This window comes from Corvus brachyrhynchos, unplaced genomic scaffold, assembly GCF_000691975.1.
Source record: "Corvus brachyrhynchos isolate BGI_N302 unplaced genomic scaffold, ASM69197v1 scaffold239, whole genome shotgun sequence".
Taxonomy (NCBI): Eukaryota; Metazoa; Chordata; class Aves; order Passeriformes; family Corvidae; genus Corvus; species Corvus brachyrhynchos.
In genome coordinates this window covers 9,824,635-9,838,453 of record NW_008246057.1, presented here as the reverse complement: position 1 = coordinate 9,838,453, position 13,819 = coordinate 9,824,635, and the positions used below count along the sequence as shown (strand labels likewise).

Genomic DNA, 13,819 nt, shown 5'->3' with positions numbered 1-13,819 from the left:
ATGAAAACAAGGAACCTTCAGCAGCCATCAATGTTATTTCCAATGGAAAACTAGGTAATCCTATTTTCTTGTAAAAAAAATCCCAGGATAGCCTATCTTCTTCAATATTTTGTTCTAAAAAGGTAACAACAACCAGAGTTCCTCAGTTAAGAAAGAGATTCCTTTACAAGGGACAAAAGGCAGTGTTTTCTAAAAATATAGCAAGGGTTGACCACCAGTGTGAAGTGTTCACTCCACAAGTCCCAAATTTATAATTAAAAAAAACATTTATTACAACATAATATTACAAATAACTAGCTTCAATGATCAACAAATAAAACTTTACAAAATGCAAACAATGTAATTTCCAACTGTGGAGTGACAGATATCCCAAGTGTACAAACACAACATCTTTTTGTTTATGCCCACTTAAAAACCATTTCCAGTCTGCTTTATTTTCCATCAAATACAGTACATTTATCCAAACAAAAGCATGTACATTCAATATAGAACATTTTGAGCAAAGCTACAATCTTAGTTCCCATTCACAGTATTTTTAGTGCAATGCACTAACAGGCCCAAATAGTTCTCTATCCATAAAAGCATTTTTACTCCTGATCTTGTGATCAACATTTAGATATATTTTATACAAAAAGTATACATGAACACGAGGCACCTCCCTAAGTAAGGGAGTGAACCAATATAAAAAACATGGTATTTCTTCTGATGTACAATACCTTTCAAATTGTAGCAATTTGACACAAATCACTAAACAGAATATTTTCTAAAATGTAAAAAAATACCAAACAAACAAACAAAAAAAACCCAAACAAAAAAACCAAAACAAAACCCATGATCGCATGAAACCTGCCAAGAACTTCATAATGGTAGGCATGCAACTGTTTTACTACAATCTTGACTAAAAGGTTAAAAAAAAGGTATCTAAAACATTTTCCAATTACACAAAGTCAAGTGCTACCCATAGTGGTCATATATGATTTTGAGAGAAAATATATTTTGAGTTTCTCCCAAACTATCCTCCCTTTTTATTAATATTTAATGAAATAAGCTAACATTATAAGTGGTTGTGCACAGATTGTCTATAATACATCAGCAAATATTCACTACCTTCATATTAACATTAGTGTGTTGATCTTTTAAAAATAAACTGAAAAAATAAACTGCAACTATCATTAAAGTGCTTGTGTATAATTTTTTTTAAAAAATTAAAGAATAGAGGAATGTGGATATTGTCGTAAACTTTCTAGATGTTTACAAAGTTTTTCTATGAACCACACATGGAAACAAATGGAGGTCTTTGAAGTAACTTCAGCACAGTGAAATTCAGAATGTCCTAGAACTGGGAAATTATGAAAAAGTCAATATGAACAAACTGAATTTATGGCAAATACTAAAAATTAGTAGAATTCAGCCAATACACACTACACTGTTTGCTCTTATACATTCATTTGTAATAAATTTAAACCAGTATATTACACAACATTTACCAAAGTAGGATATCACATCAAAGTTTGAGTTGTCCATCAATTAACACTACCAGGGAGGACCAGTATGCCTGGATGATGAGTTTTCTGAAGAGGACTTCCTAAATGAGGAAAAAACACCTTCTTCCGAAGCTGCTGTTCATCAACTTGTCTCTAGTGGACTCTTACTTAATTTCAGGAAGTTTGCTCTATACTGTGTCAAATTACAACTGCATCGAGATAACTGCTAATTTAGAAGCACGCGCATTTCATTTTAACTACTTCAGTGTTTTGGGAAGTGGCACTGTCCTACAAGCAGTCAGAACAGTTATTAATATAGTAAGAAAAAAAACAGCTTATGAAAATATTTCCTCCTTATAGTACCATTATCAAGAATTAGCAGTTCCAACAACAAACTAAAGTCTTTTTCAGTCAAATGAACTTCAGACTTTCCGAACATCATTTGAACCTATCTGAAGAGAAATGGGAATAAATTAATACTTTGAGTTTACCCATATAATTCTGTTTTAAACTACACAACGTAAATAATTTATAAGGCTAAATTTTTAATTCTTATTCAAAATGCAGAAGCCACTCCTCCTCTAAAATTCAGCATATTTCAGGATCCAACTCAATTCATTTTTGAAGTTATGTCTAATTTGGCCAGGATTTGTTAGAAAGTCACAAAAGCACCACATCACAATTTAACATAACTAGGTGGTCATTCACTATGAAAGCTGAACTCAAATCAAATCACCTCCTGGAAAACAGCATTTCAGAGTTGAAATACAGAACAAGGCACATATACTTAGTTTTCTTTTTACCAAATATGCGAGAAAGATGGTTCTGAATAAGGACGTTAGAAATCCCTACAAGTATCACTACAGTCTCTCTTCATGATATTTTTGTACAATCCCCAACCTTCAGGCATCAGTTGGTTATTCTGAAATACAAACTGACTGTATACAAATATTTTCTTTTTTAAAAGGTCTTCTAAAAATAGGCCAACTTTAACATGAAGGCTATGGAAAACTGAGTAACTACAAACACAACCTCTCCAAGTGTAAAAAATTCCCAGAGTAGCACATAAGCGGAAGTTTAGAAAATTCTAAGCCAGACTTCAATACATATTGATGCCTAAATCAAAAACTTACGATAAGATTTGAACAATTTAAAAAAATAAATGACCACAAGTCTCCAAACCCGGGCTTATATAAAAAAGCACTAAAAGAATGAAATGCTAAATTTGATGACTTCAATGGTGTTTGCAGGCACCTAACCCATAATGATTTTAAATCAAAGCAACTAAGCAACCAAATTACACAAAAAAAACCTGTTCTATGCACTTTTGTTGACAGTGTGTAGGCAATACACATTAAAATAAAAATTTAAGTTTACAATGCTAATTTCAGTAAGTTCATAGAGATTTTTTTCTGTTATCAGCTTTTACTTTAGTACTTTTAGTACTTCTTCAAGTGGTCACAGCAAAGTTAATTAAATGAGTTAAGTTATTCAAACCAAACAAAATTATTGTTAATTTTTTTTAAATTACTATTTTTAAAATGTATGTATAGTAACTTGATTATAACATATGCCTTAAGACAGTTTAAAGAGTTGACTCAATACAGCTCAATCTAAATTCCATCTTCCTGCAATGACAAATTTAGATTTTAACTCTAGCAAAATGCTAAAAAAAAAAACCAAAACCAAAAAAAACCCAAATTTGACATCTATTTTTGCATTTAAGCCACTAAACCATAAAATCTATGGGAAAATATGTTTTCAACAATAAATCAACAACAGCAAAAGAAAGGTAGTGGTATTGTTGGGGGTTTTTTTAAAAAAAAAGAAAAAAAAAGACAAAACACTTTTTCTTTTTCCTCACCAGACAACAGCTTTAGATCTTGTACTTCTGCCTTTGGTTTTACTTTCTTCAGGTGAATGAGATACATTTGCTTTGTGGGTTTTCTTATGATGTTCTAGAAAAGCTTTTCTGGCAAATGCTTTCCCACATTTATTGCATCGGTGTAGAGAAAAGTTTTTTGTTACTTTTACTTCAATGCCAACATCAGCTCCTTCATACTTTTTATTGGGAGAATTAGAGGTGACATCCTGTTTTGAACCAATCTGTTTTGTTTCATCCCTCTGAGAGCCTCTTTTTGTCACCTTATTTAAAACAAGATCAATTGGTTTCTTTATTGCTCTTATTTCTAAACTTGCAGTTATTTTCCCAAGGTAGCGTGGTGACTTTTTATGAACCACAGTTATGTGTCTTATCACATCACGCTTGCGACGCGTTTCGTAGGAGCAGAGTGGACATCTGTAGTATTTAACATAAATATTATTTCCATCTGTGTGTAATTCAATGTGTTTTGTTAAATTCTGTTTAGAAGTAAATTGGCGCTTACAGAGTTTACAGTAAAGCTGCTTGAAGTCAAAGCCAGCTGAAAGTTTTGGCTTCCTAGTTTTTTGCTGGCCACCTGCAGCAGATGCATTGGTTGATTTAGGGGTTGATTTAGTGGTTGATTTGCAGGTTGATTTAGCGGTTGATTTAGCGGTTGATTTAGGGTTTTCGGGGTCCTGTTTAACTTTATTTTTCTGTGCTGATGGTGTGTTCTTTTTCTCATTTGAATGATTTGTTCCCTTTGATTCATTGTGTGGAGAAAGCGCAATGGAAGGGGGTGAAGGTTCTACAGAATCTGCTGGTTCAACTTTTATTTCTGTGCCATTGGCAGTATTGTTGGGTCCTTTCTCTCTTTTAGAGTTCTTTCCAGAAAGAGTTATCTTGTGAACAATTTGCATATGCCTTTTCAGCATTATTTGTGAACTATATTTTCTCTTACACAGAAGGCATTTGCATGCACTTAAATTGTATTCAGCCTTTGAAGACGACTTTTGTTTTCTGGTCTTAAAAGATTTTTTAGCAGAAACTGTATCCAAGAACAAAGGTTGCCCAGGCTTTGTAGCTATATCAGGAGTAATGGAATCCCTTCTTAATCCTCTATGAACTTCATCAAAATGCCTCCTTACGTTGGCTTTTGTAGCAAATGATTTATAACACACAGGACAACTTCTACCTAATGTTACGAGAACATTCTTATTTCGTCCTTTTGCAGAGCACTGGTTTGGTTTCTTTTTTGTTTCTATGTACTTCTTCAGCTCTTCCATCTTTTTTTTGTGTACTTTTCGAATGTGCCGGCGTACACTGCGTCTTGAATGAAATTCCTTCCTACAGAGGCAACAAATCAACTGGTGGCCATAATCAGAGTTATCCAGAGAGTCCAAGTCAGGATTTACTGCTGGTGGCTGTTCTTCAGGAGTAGATACCACTTTGTTTGTAACTGGATCAGCAGGAGGTAATTCTACAGACTCCCCAGCTGGGACTGGGGCTGGAGCTGAAACAGTCTTGGGTTGCTCAGTGCTGGGTTCCTGTATCTGTACCGGAGCTTGATCAGGGGTATGACTACTTTCTGTGTTCTCATCTGGGCTATCAGTCCTTGACACATATTGGAATACAGCATTTTGATTAGTTTCTATAGGTTCCAATGTAATTATATATTCTTGCTTATCTACCCTTGGATAGATTGCTTCAAGAAGGTCATTTATGGCTTGACTCTGCTTATCTTTTGTATCTGGGAGGTCTGTGAAAAGAGGAAAAGGTATTTTTTAATGATTTGGTAATTTTCAATTATTTAAATTTCAAAGTAGCTTTTAACCACTATGTGAATTCAGTCTCCAAATTTCCACAAATCCTCTTTTGTACTCTCTGAACACTCAAAGGCTTTGAGTAATCGTTACAAGTTGCCTTTTTATTAAAAGCCAACATCGGAAATAACCCTCCCGGCATGCTAATGTGAAAGCCACCTGAACTAAAAATTTGTATAACTGGAATTAAGCTGGTCTTTAAAAAACTGTATCAATTGCAAAAATAACATCATTCAACTAAGCTTGTTCTGCAGGTGTGCAACTAAGCCTGAAGTATCATTAGAAACCGATTTTCCTACTGTGGGATACAGGCACTCTCAATAAAGGGACCTAATTCTGGAAATAAGCTCTCTCTGTGAATTCTGAACAATCCTTACCAAAGAATGAAACATCTGTGTAACCTGAGCATTGCATGAAGATATAAGTAGATAATATTTTACAGGTCTCAGTAATATTCTCTTTTTAAATGTCAAATTACTTCAGTGCTCTAGTTCCTAGTGTGATACTTGAAGCATCTGCACTGGCACAACTAAGAAGCCAGGGTCCTACAGCAAAAAGGTGAGGCACTGAGATGACACAGTTCAAATTATTGTGAATAATTTTAAAGATGTGAGTCCTGGTAACAGCTAATTAAAAACCCACACTTAGTCAGAGTTATTCCTTCCATGCACCCAGCAATACATGAAAAGTGTCAGTACAAGAAATATGCTGTTTTGTTGCTCCAAACCCATTTTTTAACACTGAATTTTTAACAGCTTTTGCAGTCAGTTTCAAACGGGCCTATCTATATAGTTTTTACCAGAAGTAAAAAGTCCTTCCTATTTTATAGCACCTTTTAAGACTACTTCGTGACTATACTGACTGAGTGCATGTCAAAAAACTTAGCAGGGAATAGTCTTTGGAATTTTTCACCATGGGGTGCTGAACTTCTATTCCTGCCTCTTGTTCACTATCTTTTATTTATTGAAAAAAACTCCCACTTACTTCAATAACTATACTCAATTTTATATAAAGCGCAAATACTTATACAGTTTTATTCAGACCATGTAGTATTATTCCCTTCATTTGCACCTCTCACACTGAACAGTGGAAATTATTTTATTTGTATGTTACTTGTATGCTATTTCATATAACATATGAAAGTTAATCAGAAAGTTAAATGAAAACTAGAATGTCAGGAGCTGGACATGAAATCTTTCCTCAGGATAATCTTACTTTGCTTAGAAAGTATTGCATCTAAGTCAGATGTAATTCTAACCTTTCTTTGAAACTACAAGTCACCAGTGACTATAACTGGCCAAGCAAGTTCATTTTAGGAAGATGACAGTACCAGCCTTTTCACCTTCTCCTTTTAGTGTACACCATGTGCAAAAAGAATCATCAAAATATATCTCTGTTTGTCCTTAATTTTTGAAATATTGAAGCGAGAAGGCATTAATCAGGAAAGAAAAATCCTCACTGCACCTATAATGATCTAGTCAAGAGATCAAGATAACTAGAAAGCTTTACAAAACATTTTTGAATGCTGACACATTTCCAAATTAATCAGCTTTACTCAGATCAACAAAAATTCATCACTGGAATGAGACTCTAATAAATTTCTTTTTCCATAAAAATATAGTTCTTGTTTTTTTTCCTCATCATTTAAGTCCCTTCTTTTAATAATAAAGTTTCTTTTCTACAACAAAGATGTTGGGCTAGTCATGATCACATAGAATATGTTAAAGCCGCGTAACATGAAGTGAAGCAAGGAAAAAGAGAGCATTATACTCAAGCACAGAGCCTTAAATAAAAGGATAAACTTTTAGTCTGTGTTTCATACTGACTGAGACCAAAAGACTGTATCCATGACACAAGCACTATAAGGGCTTCCTCAGTACAGGAGAATAACAAGGATATTGACCCGGGTCACTTCACAGCAGCAGCTGAAGTCCATCAGAGCTATGACGGCCTAAAACTGAAACACCCAGTTAGAGCCACTGTTTTCTGTAAGATCATTTTCCCAGTCCTTTGACATACTTTTGGTATCTTTCACAGTAAAGGACAGATGGGAAAGAAAAAGGGGAACAAGGAATAGAAAGTGTTAAGAGTGACACTCTTAATTAAAAGGCTAGATGTACAAACTAGCTATCTAATTACGATATTGGCATGGCTCTTGATTGTTAATTCATATAAAGACATTGCTGTAGCTTCTTCAGTAACATAAAATTGATCTACATATGTTACTACAGAAATTTAATTCCACCTCCTTTTTTTGCATTTTTGTTTCAGGTATCTTTGTGTAAATGGTAAAGAAAGGTAAGTTTTTCAACTTTATTAGCTTTATTAAACACTTAAATTAATAATACTTACTATCATCCATCTGAAGACTTGGAGGACAATAAAACTTTTTATGAGTAATTAAATTTGGTAATCCTCTGAAGAGACTCCGGCACAATTTACACTCAAAAATGGTGTCCACATCTTTTAACAAGATATGTTTAAGTTGTTTTGTTCCTGTAATAAAAGAAATATTACACTTAAGAAGGCTTTCTGTTCATTTAATTCATATCATCCCATGAAAGTGGAAACATTTTAGACCATGAATAATTATAACAGCATTTTATCTTTTGTTAATGCTACTTCATTTGCTCTGTAAGTTTATGATACATGCTCCAAATTTCACTATGAAGACAAGACCAGGATGAAAAAACCCCTCAAGGATTACGCACATTACAGTTTACAGAGAAAGTGCAATGATTTACAATAAAAACTAACACCTAACATTAGGAAAGAGTTCTTCCTACAGTATTCAGTTGTTGCAATACAGTTGCCCAACAGGAAAGAATAAGCACCTCGAGCATTTAAAGAAGCCTGTAGCATTTTTTCTTTAGGGCTATCCTACAGTGCTAAGAAAACAAGATATATACAGGTATTTCATGTAGAAATGGTACCTGGTAAGGCAAAAAAACTAAAGCATAAAATAGAGCAAAGAGAATAACTAACAGGTCAAGAAATGTTACTATATGTAGGTATCTGACCCAAGTCCAAGATGATGACACTTATGCAAGATAGTAGAAATGTAGGCATATTTTCAGCCTGATGAAAGGAAAATACATACAACTTAAATCTGAAAGATGTCTATTAAAACACTGAGAGTGTGATAAAATATGCCAGCTTTCCAGACTATTATGCATTGTATACAAAGATAGTTAGATCTAGCATTGTTGATGTATTCCAGCTCCTGTCATTTTTTACACTTCAAACTTACTCCTTCATTTCTCATCTCATGAAAATTATGAATGCAATGCCTAAAATTAGCAATAGGTTACTAAATGATGCTTACCCACTCCAAATCAGAAAAAAGCACTAACCAAATTCAGCTAATTTATCTATCTTCATTTTTCTTAGAATTTAATTAATCAAAACTAATCAAACAAGCAAAAATATCATGCAACTGGACCATGAATAAATAATACCAAACACCTATGGAAAAGCAGCAGCAAGACATTCCTCAAGCTGAAATACAAGGTCAAGTGTTCTGTCATCTCATCACACTTCTCTTAAGAATTTCTTTTAAAGATCAAACTCAGAGTCACACTGCAGAACTATTTTTGAAATTAAACTCTTTCAGATATTAGTAATACCATAATAGGCAATAGTTCTTCAATACAAATGGGCCTTACCAAGAAAGCTTCTTATTTCTTGGTGCAATAGTAATACTACAAAACTTTTTACATCTGAGTTTCAGCAAAGCAGTGTCTTCAACAGTTCCTTAAAACTGGGATCCAAACTTGACCATCTGAGGCTACCAAGGTTTCTGTCCCCTCCTATGCCTTCCCAGGCCATATGTCACTGCTCTCTCTTTGAGTGTTACTAACCTCACCTTCATTTGACTTGCATTTTACAAACAGACTACTGAACAAATATTTAGATATAGCAACAAATAAAAATTGTACAGAGTTCCCCCCAGAAGCAACCAACATTTGAATTTTTGTATATAAAGAAAATCTGGCTGAACAAAACTGAATATGTTCCATGTAGATAAAATTCATGTGAGATACCAATCTATAATAAAAACAAAATGCTTCCAGTTTGGTGAAGGCACACAAAGAAACAGAATTCAGCCATGGTGTTCATGCATGCCCTAGCCACAAACCTCCCTCCCAAAAAAAAAAAAAAAAAAAAAAAAAAAATTCTCCACTATTACCCAATCAAGGGACACACAGGTTACTCATTCTCTCTCCTGTTATATTGATATTTCAGTCTCCTTCTGTTCAGGACTGAAATGGTTTTTTCCAATACAAATTACTGGATTTAAGAATTAGTGGATGAGATTAAAGGATTTATGACATACTAGAGATCATACTATATGACATGGTAGTTACTCTGGCTTCAAATCATCCTTATGCAACTATGAAGCTTTTCACAGGTGGGAGTAAAGAAAAATAATTGATCCTTTTGAATCAAACTGTAGACCTTTAGAAACTTCTGGAAGCAGCAAAAAAATTTAAAATATCCACTGGTTCTGTGGACACAGCAGGCAGAGGAAAACAGTATCATCTCCTTACTCTTCACCAACTGCAGACTGTGGCAACAAGTCAATCTCCTGTCAGTATATGCTGCCTCCAGCTTACTGGAGAAGACTTACTGAAGTCTTCTCTATTTTGTAGTTACATCTAATTGTATATTGTGATGGTAATGCAGGTGATACCTGGTCAAATTCTGTTAATATTTGTAAGTGTTGATGCTAGAATAACATCAAAGTCACAAGAAATTGGTAGAGAACACTGGTCATAAATATCTCTCCGTCAGAAATACCTAAGTTTATGCCTTTTGCAAGCAGTTGCTTTTTTAGAAAAAAAAATTAGATTCAAATTCACTTTTTACTCTTAATGCTTTGAATGACAGAAGCTTTTGATAAAATTACTTACTCTGTCTTAAATCTCTATTCCTTTACTACAAGAATCAAACATTCTCTTTCCATAATGAAATGTTGCTTGTTCAAAACTAGCCAGTAAAATCTTTGTCTAAGTCTTCTTTCCTTCTGTCCAAGCACCCTGATGCAGATGACTGATGATATCAAAGTAAGTTACCAATTTAACACCTGCCAGTGAGGACAATCTGGAAGTAACGCAGAGACAAAGTATCTGCAACCAGTTTCTGCTATTACCAGTAGATATTCCATTAATCTTCTTCAGATTACATTAATCAGCCAAAGAAGCCTGTCACACATATCTGAGCCCTCAAGCAATCTCAGCCAAACTAAAAAAGATTACTAATGAATAATCTCACATCCTGTTTTTGTATTAAGTTATTGAAATGCAAGTGGACAACTTAAATACTGTGCCCTTTCACGAGACTCACACCAGACAAGTATCTCATTGCACAGCAGCAGTGTTTTTATACACAACACATTTCATATATTTAAAAGCTCTGTGTGAAAAAAATCTAGAAACACATAGACAGTAGCACTAAAGACCTAGAGTTGTGAAAATAAAATGTTTGGTTTGCCACATCTGAAGTGTAGAAACAGCTTGAAAACATTGAAGGTTTCAATCTTCCCTGGCGTGCCTCCCCAAATGCTTAATTGTTCTTTGCTATGTATTGCAACTCCCAAAAACAATCAAGAAAGACCTTAAAAGTAGTATGCTAAAGCAATTGAAAAAGTTCAAGATAAAGTTTTTTCTTCAGCTCAGGAGTTTTCTGGTAAACTCATCAATAATAGCAGCAGAAAGGACACAAAGCAGAACAACAAACTTAATTTTTAAGGTTTTTCAAAGATAACTACCCAGCAAGATCTGTATCTTCATTACTTTCTATGAAAACCCACATGAAAAGGAACACCTAATTCCACAAATCTACAAATATTTTGCAAATATGCATAAAGTCAGGTGCTGGTTATTTTAATACACTGAATAAACATATCTCTTTTAACAAGGTAATGAACTTCGTAAGGGTCAGGCATGGTTCCATACCTGATCGAAAACACTCAATGATTTGTTGAATACCAGATTTTGACGTTTGCAGAGGCTGCTGCAATAACGGAGGATCACCAGGTTCCAACAGATGCACTGAAATATATAAAAGGATAGTAAGCCATTAGAAAACACTCAGGTGATTTCTGTAATTTAGGAATTTTCCATACGTACAGTAAACTAGCTAAAAAGAACAGCCAGGACTACTGTAAAAGTAGCCTTACTCTAGAATTTTCATCTATATTGAATTAAAAAACAGTCAACACTGAATTTTCTAGCCATGACACCTTCTGACAATTTGCTGTCATTTTGATCACTTAAAAAAATGTGTATTCAAAGCTATATGTAACATAGAAACATATAAATACATAAAACAGAATTAACTCACTAGAAATGTCTGTCAGTTAAAGTAATTCCCCAGAACAATCTACTTGACTCCCATCATTAAAACCAAACCGCATGTACAAAAAAACATTACCAAATACTGTATTACCAGCATTACCAAATACTTCACAGCATACTACCTGACTTCAGTTTTGCCAGTATGCACCTAAACACTGAACCCAAATTTAAAGCAGCAATGATCAGAAAAAAAGCATAAGCATAGCTAAATAGTATATACCAAAAAAACCTATCACAGTATTCTTGACCAAGAAAACTACATTCAATAAACTCTTCAGGTTCAAGTAAACTGCTGAGGGAATACTTTATTTCTGATGTTTCATTCCACATCATATTCTTTGCAAAAGCTGTTGAAACTAAAACATATATTAATCAGGATCTTTTGTCATTCCAATATGCAGTATTTACACACATGAAAATTCACAGCATTCCATTGCAGTATAGAGATATGACAATTAAGCTTTGCCCAGAGGGAAACACGAATTTACAAGAATAAGAGCACTTATTGAAGCACGTGTTTGCAAAATCATTAGTTAGGTCTTCTTTCAAATTTCTTATTGACTAAACAGCTTGCTTTGTACTTCATAAACTGGCTCCCACCTTATCCCTTTAGTTTGATTTTAACCCCATTTCAAGGCTTTAATTTCTAAATGAAGCATTGAGCATCTCTAAGAAATTTGTATTTAATAAAGGCGAGTTGAGGCATAATATAAAAACTATTTAGAGATAATAAGTACAAAAAGACTAAACAAATTTTGACAGGAACGTTGAGCTAAAAGATAAAAGGTTGTAAAAAAATTCTAGCTGAAAAGAACATCAGAAAGAAAAGTACTGTAAAACAGGAAAACAGAATGAACAATTCACCCAACTATGCTGGCTCCATAATATACTATTATATGCACAAACACATAACAACCATGACAAATCAGCTAATCATTTGGGGATCTCAAACACAATGACATATTGTATTCTACTAGCCTACTCCCTACACTTCAAAACAAAACATTTTGGTTTGTATACAGCTTCTAATCTGCATGTATAACACCTACTGACATCAAGAGGAGTAACATAGGTGAAGAAGACCTAACAGATCACTGTTAATTTGTCAGGGAAGAAAAATATTTCAGTTTTTTAAAGCATTAGAACAACTCAAAACCATTTCATCATCAACACAAAAAAATGTTTCTACTAACTGAACAATATCTACTCTCAAATTACATTTTATTAAAGGAGCATAATCAAAGTCACCATGCTCACACTTTCATCTGTTATTTCCCCAAACTTTCTTCTCAAAACAAAAGTGAAAGCATCCAAATAGCATCTTTCTTTCAAAAACACAAGGGAAAGCATCCAAATAAACTCTATAACAATGCAAAAAGAAACAAAATTGCCTTTAAAAATACCAATTATAACAGTAGACAGAATAATTTCAAAAGCATCTAACAGGTTGCCTGAACCTTCAGAGTACTCATTACAGTTTTCACTGATGGCATCTTTCACATCACTCAGCCATGGAATATAAAGAGTTGTTCTAGGACATAGTGGGGTTTTTCTCCTCTGAGACTAAGATCTTCAATTTCATCAGGGTTCACCAGGGAAGAGAGAGTAAAAATACAAACAGCGAATGCAAATGATTGCCAGAAACATCATTTTACAAAAAAACTGAGACCACTGCACTTTTTGGAAACAAAACGGTCAGTTGTTGTATTTATACAACTTCTTGCCTTCCTCTGTTCACTGCATACAATGTCCATGTGGTGGCCTGAGGATTATCCAACATCCTGCAGGAACTAAAAAATTCTCTTCCTGAAATGATTTTAAGGCGACAGTTCAAGGATACAAAAAAAAAATTTCCAAACAAAATTCAGAAACTTTTTATACCTACAGCTGACACTAATGATATACGTTCACAACTATCACAACAGTTCCTGCACGCTTTTAATGAAGCAGATATGCAAAACAGCCAAAGCATCACACACCACTATACCTGGCTCACAGCATCCATGGTGATGGTGGTCAGTCTGACAACACTTGTCCCTTAGAGGCATTTTCCGTGCGCACGACCTACTTTCCTTCTACATCCAGCAGCTCGTTTCTGCTAAAATAAGCAAAATAGCTGTCCCCGCCGAAGCACAGGCGGCTCCGGAGCACGCGAACCGCGCACACCCACTTCCTACGGCGGCACGGCCGGGCAGGCCGGAGGCAGCGGCACCCCTGGCGCAGGAGAAAGTTCCCATTGTTTTCGGCAGGTCTCACGACGCCCTCTGCAACGGCCGCGGCGAGCACAGCCCC

At 34.6% G+C, this 13,819-nt stretch overlaps 1 protein-coding gene across 2 annotated transcripts; it reads right to left on the bottom strand.

The window, feature by feature from the left end:
• Positions 1–247: 247 nt before the first annotated feature.
• Positions 248–13,662, bottom strand: ZNF800 (zinc finger protein 800). 2 transcript variants are annotated; one of them, XM_017746014.1, is made up of 5 exons: positions 13,515–13,662; positions 11,126–11,221; positions 7,521–7,664; positions 3,349–5,104; positions 248–1,936 (listed from the first exon to the last, which is right to left on the bottom strand). In XM_017746014.1, coding segments are annotated over exons 1-5 (2,058 nt in total). In that variant the 5' UTR covers positions 13,576–13,662; the 3' UTR covers positions 248–1,935. The 2 variants fall into 2 exon arrangements, with proteins under 2 accessions (XP_017601503.1, XP_008640773.1); XM_008642551.2 differs by having other exon boundaries at positions 248–5,104.
• Positions 13,663–13,819: the final 157 nt, after the last annotated feature.

What these genes read in the sequence shown, in the direction of transcription:
- ZNF800 (XM_008642551.2), bottom strand. Translation starts at nt 13,575, where the DNA reads ATGCCTCTAAGGGACAAGTGTTGTCAGACTGACCACCATCACCATGGA. An exon ending in CATTGAGTGTTTTCGATCAG is followed by an intron (nt 7,665 to 11,125) that starts GTATGGAACCAT and finishes CTTTTATTACAG; the next exon opens with GAACAAAACAACTTAAACAT. An exon ending in AAGTCTTCAGATGGATGATA is followed by an intron (nt 5,105 to 7,520) that starts GTAAGTATTATT and finishes CTCTTTTCACAG; the next exon opens with ACCTCCCAGATACAAAAGAT.